Raw genomic sequence first — 13,063 nt, 5'->3', positions numbered from 1 at the left:
ATAACCCCCTGCCAATGAAGGAAATTCAATGCTACAACATCTCTGCTTAAAATTCCCTAACGAGGGAGAGTACACCTCTCTCTATGGCAATCTGTTCCACTAAAGGACAGTTTAAACTGTTAAGGAAGTTCTTCCTAATGTTGAGTTAAAATTCCCTTGTAATTTGAACCTGCTGGCTCCTACCCTCTGGAGCAACAGAAAATGAATTTGATGAAAGCTACCATATCACCTCTTAATCATCTCTTCTCCAGGCTAAACACACCCAACTCCTCCAAACCTTCCTCATAGGACTCACGCTTTAACACAGATAATGGCAGCGAACATCTCAGCACTTCTATAGGAGTAAAGAAGAGCCTTAGGATGTGGTAACATGAGCAGTTATTACAAAAGCTGATTGCTCTCTTAAACGCTGGGAGGAGCGCAGAAAGAAGAAATGCCATAGTACTCCTGCATCAGCACAACTGGACGCCTTCATCTGCCCCAGCTGTAACAAAACAGGTCTCTTCTGTATTAGTCTCTACAGCCAAAGCAGGCGCTGTAACTCTCCAACAGCTTGACTTCACTTCTGAAGGCGCACTCTTCCATTGTCTCACGAGACAAACAGATGCCAACCTATTAAGAAAGCTGATTACTCTCTTAAACGTAACCACCTTCAGAATGCTGGGTGGAGATTTTCCCGTTTTTTAAAGTCAGCAAAAAATATTGAAATTATTAAAATGAACACACTGTAAACCAGTGTATCAGTGGCTGAAATATAAAGCATTGCTATGGCTCAAGCAAGAATGATTACTCCAGTGGTAGATATTATATAGCACTGGGAGAGCAGGCGGCAGAAAGAGACAGAAACAATATGGGGATGGAAAGAGGGCTTGGTTTTCAAATGACAGGGTATATTCAGAGGAAAATATTAAGCCCCATTTCCAACAGAAGACAAATTGAGAAGAGTTGGAAAAATTATAGAGTTGAAGGAAGGATGCAACCTTTCCTGGTATCCAAGTTGACTCTAGGCAGTTTCCCAATGCTTTGCAAGTACTTCACTAAGACTGTAATCTACAAATCATCCATTCTTAAAGCCATGAGAAAATTAGCTGCATCTGACATTCATGTAACATGAAATCCTCTACATTTTTTTGCCACTGGTCTGCTTCCCAGGAGACTTGTGTAGCCAAAAGGTCATGCATCAGATGAGCAGACCCGAGACTGAAAAATCTGAAGAGGAAACCTTTAGTATACTGAGAGTTAATGTGTTCCATTTTAAAATTCCATAGCATCTATATAAAAACTCTTACTAAAGCCATCAATAAAACAGCATTCACAGAAGGTGGAAACAGACTCAGACATAATATTCCATTCTCCATCCAGTGATCGCAGGTGGGGTTTACTTATGATAACAAATGAGTCTTTAAGGCCTCCCCTAAAGCCTGAAGCATAGCTGCCCACTGCAGCTCTACTGAAAGGGAGTTCCAAAGGCAAGCAGCCAGTGCAGAAAAGGCAGAGCCAGCCCAAGACATTTTGGCTCCTGAAGCAAATCACAAAATGGTGCCTCCTCCCAGTCAGGGAATAAGGAGTAAGTGAAGAAGGATGGAAGAAGACCAGCAACACCTCCTATTGACCAACAGGCCACTGTAGAGGCAGCATGGGAGGGGGGCGCTGCTGAACAGATGACAGATCCAACCAGCAGCAGGAACGGGCAATACAGTCCTTGGAGGCTATACCTGCTGCCCCTGTGGATGCAGCTGCCTGAGGTGGTTGCCTCACCTTGCCTCATGGGTGGGCCAGCCCTGAAAAAGGCCATCTCTCTTGTGAATGCCCACCTCACAGACTTCGAAAGCAGACACACCAAGAAATCCTCTGATTAAGATCTCAATGTGCAGGCAGGAACCTATGTATAATAATAATAATAATAAATTTTATTTATATCCCGCCCTCCCCAGCCGAAGCCGGGCTCAGGGCGGCTAACAACACTAAAACAGTACAACATTATAAAAACATTATAAAAATTAATTAAAATCAAAATTGATGGCAACCATAAACTAAAGTTTTGTAAAGATTGCCAAAGGAGGGAGTCAGGCTGCGCCCTGACCAAAGGCCAGGTGGAACAGCTCTGTCTTGCAGGCCCTGCGGAAAGATGTCAAGTCCTGCAGGGCCCTTGTCTCTTGTGACAGAGCGTTCCACCAGGTTGGAGCCGCAGCTGAAAAAGCCCTGGCTCTAGTTGAGGCCAGCCTAACCTCTCTGTGGCCTGGGACCTTCAAGGTGTTTTTATTTGAAACATCTATGGCTACAAAGCAGATTTTTAAGATGCAATGGCACAGTTCAATGAAGGGAAATATGTCAGCGGTAAAGTACATGATTTGCATGCATGAGGTCCCACCTTCAACTCCTGGCACCTCTGGATTGGGGAGGGAAAGTTTCTGGTCTCAAATCCTGGAGAGCTACTACCAATCAGTGCAGAGGAAACTGAGCCAGATAGACCACTTACGTGACACGGTAAGACATCTCGAGTTTATTTTGATTACTAATGAAGTGGTAAGAGATACACAGAGGCTTCACTGAGCACCGGTTTAATAACACTAAACTTCATCAGTGTACAGTTAATGGAAAAGAACTCATTCCATGAACTTTATTTTGCATTTACTGGCTTCTGAAAATTTCTGAGGCATACAGTTTATTTTTGCATTAGCTGCAATAAATGAATTTCCATTCAGAGCGGAACTCTAGCCTCCTCAGTCTCAATTATAAGATCAGAGAAGGTCCCTGGAAGCATGCAGTGTCCTAGGGAAAGGCAAAGTAACTCCACTCTCCTGGCCAACAACAAGCATGAGAAACCAAAGTATGTCTGGCACAGCCTACACTGACCCGTCCACTGTATAGACCCAGCAGAGACAAGCAAGAGTTAAAGCACCTCAGTTGTCTAAACAAGTATGGAACAATACTCTCAGGTCCTGACAATGAAAGCTCTCTGGAAATGCCTCCAATGACACTTGAGAAGGAAGCCAGGAAATCTGAACAAGGAGCAAAAATAATCAGGAGGCAGAGAGAAAGGTACTGAGAATTCCCAGTCCTGCTCTCCCTGTCATGTTCCAAGAGTGAGGAGGGGGCAGGGCTAAGCCAGCTTTGGTTTGGATCCTGAGACTGTCTTAGAGCTGCCTCACAATGGCATCAGGCCTCATCACACACCAGCCAGGAGCTGGTGCAGCAATTGGGTCCCAACTCTAACCTCTGCCATGGCCACAATGAGCGGCACGACTGCAGATGCAATGGTGGTCCCACCACTTTGGCCTTAGTTAATTAGTTAATAATACACTGTAGTCATGAACATAGTATATCCATTGCCAGGTTTGTACAAATTTAGATCCTGACATGGATAACCAGCATGTTTTCTCTGATGACCTTTCAGGTTTGGATTAAATGGGCAATGATATTAATTAGCACCAGGCTTGTCCTTGCTTAAACCACTACAGTATCATCCAGTCTTTAGGATCAAAGGGATATCTTAGGATATTGTGTCATGGAAATCCTGCAAACTATGTTGCTTAATGAGTTATTATACAGAAACAGTTCCCTTTCTATAGCTGATATGAAACCATATAGAGGTGATAAAACCTTTCCCTGGCTACTGGGCTGTCAACTGAGGTCCTTTCTCATCAGTCCCACTACTAAAAGAGATGACACTAGGTAATGAACTCCTTTTGAACAATCAGTTAAAGACATGAAACAGGCACTGGTCTCTATATTGTACTTATAAAATTCCTTATTAATGTCTCTTTTGGGGCCCAGAGTCAAAAGTTATGGTGGGAATCCAGTTGGGACATACAGAAGTTTGTAGTCTCAAACCCAATAGCCCTCTTTCAGGTTGGTACATGGTTAGTACCTTACTCAACGGCAGCTCTCCTTTGTGCATCCAGGTATATATTCATAGTGTTGGAGGGGCTGCTGTGCAGTTGGCACATATAAGCACATGTGTTTGCTGAGATCTCTTTGATAACTAAACAAATTATTGCTCCATCTTTCCACCTGGCACTTTTGAACCTGTGTATGGAAACAGCAGGATGTGAAAAGCAAATAACTTATCTCTTAAGCCTGGGGCTCCACTGCCAAATACTGTAAGACCTCCAGTCTTACCCATTTGGATTGCTGGTACTCGAAGGTTTGGCAAATTGCCCTCCCTGACATCAGCTAAAAGTATCTAAAGGCTGGGGGTCAAATGACTGCAAAAGTATAGCTCATCTAAGACTTTATAGAACTTTTACTCTCAATAATGATGGAGCTCACAGGTGAATAATACTTTCATTTGAACATATTTGTAAAGGGAATCTTTTCTCCTTTTTGAAGATGGGAACAACATGTGCCTGCCTCCAGTCTGCAGGGACCTTACCAATTCTCCAAGAATTCTCAAAGACAAAAGCTCTGAGATTACACCTGCAAGCTCCTTTAGTACCTTTGGGTGCAGCCCATCAGGCCCTGGAGATTTGAATTCCTTTAAAGTACTTAGGTGTTCCCTTACCACCTCTTTTCCTATCTTGGGCTGTAACTCTCTCCTTCCATTGCTTATTCTGTTATGGAATTAGATTAATGAAATGGAATTAGATTAAATTGAGTCCATTAATTTCAGTGGGTCTACTCTGAATATGGCTTGGCTAAAGGTAAAGGTACCCCTGCCCGTACGGGCCAGTCTTGACAGACTCTGGGGTTGTGCGCCCATCTCACTCAAGAGGCCAGGGGCCAGCGCTGTCCGGAGACACTTCCGGGTCACGTGGCCAGCGTGACATCGCTGCTCTGGCGAGCCAGAGCCGCACACGGAAACGCCGTTTACCTTCCCGCTGGTAAGCGGTCCCTATTTATCTACTTGCACCCGGAGGTGCTTTCGAACTGCTAGGTTGGCAGGCGCTGGGACCGAGCAGCGGGAGCGCACCCCGCCGCAGGGATTCGAACCGCCGACCTTTCGATCGGCAAGTCCTAGGCGCTGAGGCTTTAACCCACAGCGCCACCTGCGTCCCCCATGGCTTGGCTACCAACCAATTAAAACAAGATTACACATCCAAGGGTGGATACAATAGTAATTTTCATGTACTATATATACAATTGCATATTGGATCACACCTTTAAAATTCATATGAATTAATTAATCTAGAACTCTATACTAACAATTGTGTAATTAGAATAGAATACTTACTACACAATCTTGACAGTCTCCAGGAAAAGGATGTCTGAGGTGTTACTACTCTGTCTTATGTGAAGCTGTGTAAGCAGTGCATGCTCAGTATTTAGGCCTAAGACTGCTATCCACAAAACACATACATCAGAGTACTCATACTTTTATGGAATACAGTTTAATTTTAACTATATGAGTAGCACAAATGTAGTGTAGTGGTTAGAATATTGGGTTAGCTCAGTGGTAGATCTCTGCCTTGCATACAAAAGATCCCAGGTTTAATCTCTGGCATCTCCAAGTAGGGCTGGAAGGATTCCTGCCTGAAATCTTGGCAGAGGAGCTGCCAGTGAGTATAGACAATACTGTACAGGCTAAATGGTCCAGTGGTTCTGACTTGGTATAAGGCAGCTTCCTATGTTCCTAGTATCAAGAAGGTCAGGACTTGAATGCCTGCTCAGACTCATGAATGTGAGTGGTGACCCTGGCCCAGTGCAATCCACTCTGTGTTTAGAATAGAATTGTAATAAATAGAAGGACCTTGGAGATCAGAAAGTTCAATTCCCTGCTTAATGAAGGAATATTGCAACTACTGTACAGTATCTCTGACAGAATGCAGTAGTCTCTACTCAGGTGTCTCTAGGGAAGGAAGCATGCGTTATCGTATTCAACAGCATCTACTGAAGTAAGTGTGCACAGGGTCGCAGACTTATTCTCTCAGTCTAGTGGAGTTCATGGGATTCTTGTGAGAGTATCAAAGGTGGTGGGGAGAACCACATATGACACTTTGAACAACAACAACAACACTACAAATGTAGTAGAAATAATAAGGTCATTTGTGGTATTTTAACGCCATACAAGTCAAAACAGAATCTAGAGCCTTCAAATGAGGTCATAATGATTAAAATTGGCTCCTCTAAGTACCAGTTATTATAATTTTAGGAAGTTCTTAAACATACTATAAGCAAATTGTCTAGGAATATTTACTTCTGAGTAATTTGCAGGGTGCCCTTAAAGTTGTTAGTTGCCCTCTATTAAAGAGGACATTTCAGTCAGTTTTCCTGTCTAGAACCTACCGTATTTTATATTTCACACTTCCTCAGACTGTCTTTTACTTCAGTGCTCTTCAAAACTTCAAGGATTTTCCCTATATAAAAAAATGCCTTTTATGACCAATGTCTTATGACTTAGTCTGCTCATGGCTAGGCCTATTTACAAGAAAACAAAGTCCACTAAACTCAGTGTATTTAAGTGTGTCTAAGACTGTGGCCCAATAGAAGATTAACAAGTCTAAGACTGTGGCCCAATAGAAGATTAACAAGTAAGGATGCAGTCCTTGACATACATGCACCACAATCCTAAAACACAGAGAAAGCAGTGGAGATATGTGTGAGTAGCTGCTGGATTTTATATTTTCAATTTTTTTCCACCCAATATTTGTTTCTTTATCCCAGCAGTCCTTGGTGTATTGGCTGGAGTATCATTTACTCCAAATAATCCAGTTTCTCCCCCAAAGAATCCTGGGAGCTATATTTTACCCCTCACAGAGCTACACTTCACAGCACCCATAAACTACAGTTCCCAGGATTCTTTGCAGGAAAGCCATGACTGTGTGATAGTCTGATAGTAAAGCATGTTTTAAATGTATGGTGAGGATGTGAGGACTTAGAAGACCTAATTTCATGTCTCTACGCAGCCAGACTCACTAAATAATCTTCAGCCACTTGCCACTTCTAGGCCCACCCTAAAAAAGTGTTGTGAGGTATTAAGGAAATGGGGAAAACCCATTAGAGGAAGTAAGGGATAAAGGTGCCATAAAACAAAGTAAGCGGGAAGGGCACAACAATGGCTGGTTAGTACTTGTACACCTGTAATTCATTTCAACGTGACCTGAAGAGGAGGGCATAACAGATTGTAGATTTATGGTTATTATCAAGTGCCCTTCCTCTGAAGAGGGCATGTGATTGCAGCATATATTCTGCAGGAGAAATCCACGCGGCATAATGAAGGAACTTCTTGGATGAAAAACTCAAAATACAGGACACTATAAAATCATGTTGGGGCTTGTCCTGTGGAGTTGGGTCGTTCCATAATAAGGCATATCTATGAGGTCCCTTGGGCTGCGTTGCCTTGCAGGGGCTTGGACCAGACGACCCTCAGGGTTCCTTCCAACTCTACAATTCTATGAGAAAGGCAACCCTTTAAAATAAACTAAAAAGTTGTCTGTTAGCAGAAGAAAGGCGCACGTGCTTGTTTATTACGGAAGGAGAAGCGGCCTTGGGTCCTGAGGAGCTGAAAACGAACGTTGCCCTAAGTAAGAAGTTTCCTCTTGATGCCTCAGTCGCCTTTCACCTAAAAACACTCAGACGTGACGCGGCCCCCTTAATCCGCGTTTCTAAAGGCACGAAGCAAGCGGCTGTCGAGGCCTCCGAAGAGGCGCGCCTTTCCCCTCGCCGCCTCCGAGGGTCTCCCAGGCGAGATACCCACCTTCTGCGCCTGCTGGATCATTTCGCGCGCCACTTGCTTGACGTGAGGCGCGTTGTCTTCCTTGCGCGGGTGCGTATACAGCCCGAGGCGGCTGACTCCCCGGTAGAAAGTGTTGGTCCAGCCCATGTCCAGCGGTGGGATCTCGGTGTCGGACCTCTCGGGCCAGTAAGCCAAGGACAGGGGCTTCCCCGAAGGGCCGACCACCGGCTTGCCCCCCTCGAGGTGGGCATCGTAGGCGCGCCAACCGCCCCGCAAGGCCTGCAGCTCCCGGCTGGAGAGGAAGTCTCGCAGCTGGTCCTTCTTCAGGCGCTCCTTGTACGCCTTCTCCCCCTTGGCCAGCAGGACTTCCAGCGCCCTCCGCTGCTCCTCGCTGTAGTAGTAGCGCGGGTGGTGCTCGCTGACCCGCTCGTTCACGTGAGCGTCGTCCAGGCACAGCAGCTGAGAGTCCGCCATTCTCCCGCCGCCGCCGCCACGGCTCCTTCAACTGCCGAGCTGCCAACGACACCTGGAGCCCGGCGAGGAGGGGAGGAGCCGGCATGTCCCGCCTCGCCTCACCTGGGCCGGCGCTCGCCTCCAGCAACGCGCTGCGCGGGAGCCGCGAAGTCAGCAAAGGGCCGCGGGTTGAGGCTCGCGTCTCATGCTCCGCGTGGGAAGACCCAAAAAGGGAAGGAGAAGCCAAGCGCGCCCCGCTGCGCTCCAGGGCTTTTTTTAGCCTGACTTCGGCCCTTCTGACTTCTTATTTTGGCCAAGACTAGAGGGACGCTGACATCCACACACCATCAACATTTAATTCATATATTCAGTTATTATCTGGCCTGTTACTTTTACTGCTCTCTTAAAGGATTTTCTTGTAATGTGAAGTTGTACTTTATATTTGTACGTGTTCTGTGTTAAGCCAATTCAGGAGAGCTCTGTCCTAAGAGGTGGGGTGGGTGGGTGGGTGTGTTATGCATGAAAGCAGTTCATATTTTATTATTTACTTGTTGACCCGAGAGTGTTTTTAACCTGCTTGCCAGCCAAAAAGGCAGCCAGAGCAACTGGCATACAATCCGTTAAACAAAGACAGTCCCTGCCTGCAGGCTTAGTGCAGTCAAAAGGACGCAGCACGAAAGGAAAAAAGGATGTGGAAGGGAGAAAAGCAAATCCAGCGCCCAACTTAAATTCTTTTTGCCGGTGATATTTTGACATTTGCTTTAGTCTGCAATCCTGCACCCACCTACCCAAGAGTAAGTCCCAATCATTTGAAGTAATTTGTGAGTAGACATGTGTAGAAGTGTATATTTATTTTATTATTTATTTATTTATTACATTTCTATAGTGCCCTTCATCCAAAGATCACAGGGCGGTTTACAATATAAAAACACAAAAATACATACCGTAACAACAAATGAAAACAATAACGCCTCCTATATAATTACTATTTATTACATTTTTCTTGTTTATGATTCCATCCTTTAATGAATTCTTTAAATAAATGCACAACAGCAGAAACTACTTTTAAAAGTACTCCAGTCCAATAGATCAATGTCTGCCCTGTTATTTTTATGGCAGGCATTCTATAGGATTCTCTATGTAAGTCTCACTGCAGTTACAAGGGAACAATTTGGTCACTTGTGTCAATAGTACTGCCTGGTACAGCAGTGCCATGCATGTATTGCTGTGTGGGAGAGCCCAGTTCCTGATGGATTGCACTCTGCCCCCCCCCCCCCCAAGTGCTCTGTGATTTTTAATGGCACTACAGTTGCTAGAAGTGGGAGGAATTGCCTTCTATGGGTGGATAAAAGGTATTCTATCTTTATCTTACAGTGTAAAATGCTCTGATGGGGTAGTATCATGTCAAACTGGAGTCTGAGCTGAACTGCTCATTGCATGTGTTGGACAAGTAATATTTCTTGGGAGAAGATGATGAAAAATTGAGAGAGGAAAATAGCAAACATTTTGGCTTGCAGGATTTATTTGTTTTATTTTTAACAACCTAGATGGCTGGGCTGTCTGACAGGCTGCTCAGTAGAGGGGAAAAATCGAGAGGTAGAAGAATTACATGGCAAAGGTTGGTAAGGCGGCAAATGTGCTTGATAAATCAATTTATAGTACAGATTTGTAGTTTGTCAAATATGTTTGCTATGGCATTGGTACATCAGTGTGTGCTTATTTGCATTGTGCATTCATGGTACACTTAGGCCATCTCGTAACAGTCCACTTTTGTGGCAAGATCGCTAGAGAGCATCACTTTGTATCTCTGCCTTTTAAAAGAAAATAGATGTGCCTGTACCAATGCAAAAGGGAAATTCCAAATTTAACCATGCTGGATTGGACCTACAGGATGGGGCGGGGGCATGCATTTAAACAGCTTTTGCTTCTACTAAAGCCAGTGAGATCAATACCTTGATCCTTACTTTTGTGCTCCAGGCCTTTAAAACTGCTGTTTTTAACTGTTCTTATGGTTCTATTTTCTTTTATACTGTCCAATAAGCAAACAAACATTTGTGTTGTCATCTGCTTGAAATATAATGTATTGTGGTGTTGTATGGGGTGTTAGGGGACAGATGGTACCTCTGGTGGGGGACACACTGTGCTCCTGGGGTAGTTTGTCCACCTTTGTTCACCCTACACTTAGCTCTCACCTGTGGCTTCTAGAAGCTGTCCACATGTGACAGTGGCCACACCCCAGGAAACAGCTTCAACTTGCCAGCTAAACCAGGTGAGGGTAGCCAATGGGTTTTCAAACCCTCGGTAACTTAGGGGTTTCCATACAGCAGAAATCTAATCGTTCCAGTAATTAACCCAAGGCAGACTCATTGTTTAACTCATTGTTAAAATGCATTTCCCCGTTTCCCATTTGTGATGGAAATATATTTTGTTTGGATTGTGAATACATTGTGGAATGTAGTTGCACAAGTATCAGGTCACTTGTTGGCTAATGTCTGCTCTGTCGCTAGTGATGAACTATGCAACTCTTCCTGTCTCCAAGTCTAATGGCATTTTGTGAGTTATATAGCCTATTTCCTATGTTTTCCTGTTAAATTTTAGAGGATGACTGTTGTACCATTGCCTAAACCAGAGAAGCCACCCTTCAATACACCATGATTTCCCCGTGCTTTGTTTTATAGGCCTTTTCCTCCTCCCCTTTTCTAGCATTTCAACACTCTCTGCTTCTTGCTCCATACATTGCACCTCATCCTGTAATATAGGATTGCTGGACTGTCCATAAAGGCCATAAAGATGCCACAGAAGTATGTTTTAAATGAGTCATCTGGTTAAGCCCTAATAATTTAAAACAAAAATAAATGGAGATGAACCAAAATGGCACCCTTCTGACTGAGTAACAATACTAATTTAACTATTTTGTTGTTTGAAGTTCACAGAAACCTTGGGCTTCTGTCTTCCATACAGGTGTGCTTCACCGCCTGCAGGTAATTAGACCCAGGGACTTAAGAGGGATTGTTCACATAAATTAATTGTATGCAAATAATGAGACAGAAGGCCAAAACCTGGCCTGTTCCCACTTCTTGTAAAAGTAGTCCCATTAAGCTTCAGATGTGCAGCAGCTTGAACATATATGAAAGCTGCATTGGACTGTCTAGGCCAGTATTATCTGTCTGGTTTGAGACAGGTGTTTTTCCCAGCCCTGGTACTCCAACCAGAGTTGCCGGGGATTGAAATGGAAACCGCCTGCATGTGCAGCATGTGCTTCCCTACTGAGCTGTGGATGATTGGAAGCCTGCCTCCGATCCCCAATTTCCCCAATTTCCCCATGAACCACACTGTACAGGACTCAGAGAGGCTTACAAGAAAAAAATACAGGGCATACAAAATTTGCAACATACGGTAGTTCAAAACATCAGGAAATATTAAACCATTCATAGTGCCAAAGCCTCCTGAAATAAAATTGTTTTAACCACGCACAAGAAACCACAGTGCCTGCCTGATTTCTAATGGGAGACAGTCCCATAGAGTTGGACCCACTATAATGAAGGCATGATTCGTCATTGACATGAGTTGTGCTTCTGGTCCCTGGGAGAACCGCTAATAGGGAGTCCCTATAGATGATCTCAGTAATTGGTCTAGAACTTACGGGGTCTTTGTGAATGAAACTTGCCAAGTCCCACCAAACAACGCTGTGGCAAGAAGAAGAGCTGTTCCCATGGCACAAAGCTTTTTACGCACAAGACTTCAACATTTTTTTGCCTAAATCAGTTTGTAATCTGAATGTAAAAGATACATGGAAAATAATGCACATCTAAGTTATAAATGTCTCTTCTGCTCTTCATTCCATGTTAACATAAACAAAAGCTGCACATAAGTAGTGAGAGAGAGGCTCCGAAGTGGCCATTAAAGTCTTACGGGCAAAAATGCTTCTAATTCAGCTTTACCCTCTGTTCAGTGGAAGGCTCTACCCATCTGTTCTGAGTTATCTACTACAGTACAGGGATGGAGATAAACCTTATTTTTCAGCAGGCAATAAACCTGAAGATGCGAAAAGTACAAAATAATGTATTCTGTTCCCTCCTACTACATTTTTAATTGGATCCATTTCTTTACATGCCATCTACTTTTTATCACATTGGCTTTAACAGGAATGGGATCAGGAGATGTATGGAGTAAATAATAGAAAAGAAGGCCTATTTCATGCCTTTATATATGCTGGTTTTCTCCCAGGCAAATCTTATTGGCTGTATGCTTATGTTCCTGGCCTGGTTCCAGATAATTCCCAAAGCTACTAAAATGTCCTTTCAAGAAATATGGCCTCTCATTGAAATCTTCTCATTACTTAGCTTTGAACCTTCCTCTGCCAAATGCCTCCCACGTATATTCTGGTTACTTGGCCCTAATTACTTCACTTTACAGCGGCTTGCAGGTTGTGTACTACTAGATAAAAGATGTGACACCTTATATTTAACATTTAATTGTAGCTGTGTTTGTCTTTAGTGTATGTGTCCCTTGCCAGTCTCTCCTGTGTAATTTTAGTCCCTAAATAGCCTGCCTCATGATATATTCTTAGTTAAATTCCCTAGTGGTTCTTTTCTTTTCTTCCTTGTAGCAATTTCCGTCACAAACTCTTGCTATAAAACTTTTGATACTCAGTTCTTCAAATGCAAAATCCTCATTTGCTGCCTTTTCACTTTAACAGCTAGCTCCCCGCTCCACTTCAAATGCACCAATAAACAGTTTCCATGCTAAAAACAACTACCGGTAGTGCAATATGCCAAATAAAAGCGAGCTTTGAGAAGGAAAGTGAATAGTGATTAGGATGAGATACAAATCTCTGAAGAACGGTGAGGTTCATACCTTTGGTCTCATGCTTTGGCAGTAACCCAAAAGTTTATGGTCACATGTTTGGTTGTGGTTAAGAACATAAGAGCCCTGCTTTTTCTGAGTATCACAGTATTGCCCTTGAGGTCTTGTGATATCATCTCTTTGAAGCTG

The 13,063-nt window shown here is 43.7% G+C and overlaps 1 protein-coding gene across 1 annotated transcript in view; it reads right to left on the bottom strand.

The window, feature by feature from the left end:
• The window catches only part of FAM83F (family with sequence similarity 83 member F), a 29,114-nt gene extending 17,734 nt beyond the window's left edge, over positions 1 to 11,380 (bottom strand). Inside the window, 2 exon segments of the mRNA XM_083701796.1 lie at positions 7,637 to 8,102; positions 8,104 to 11,380. Of these exon segments, the coding sequence (XP_083557922.1) occupies positions 7,637 to 8,102; positions 8,104 to 8,174 (537 nt within the window). The 5' untranslated portion in view covers positions 8,175 to 11,380.
• Between the last annotated feature and the right edge of the window lie 1,683 nt (positions 11,381 to 13,063).

This window comes from Podarcis gaigeae (assembly GCF_964106915.1).
Source record: "Podarcis gaigeae genome assembly, chromosome: 10".
Classification (NCBI taxonomy): Eukaryota; Metazoa; Chordata; class Lepidosauria; order Squamata; family Lacertidae; genus Podarcis; species Podarcis gaigeae.
Note: the sequence above shows the minus strand (reverse complement) of the source record. Positions and strands in the feature narration are given on the sequence as shown.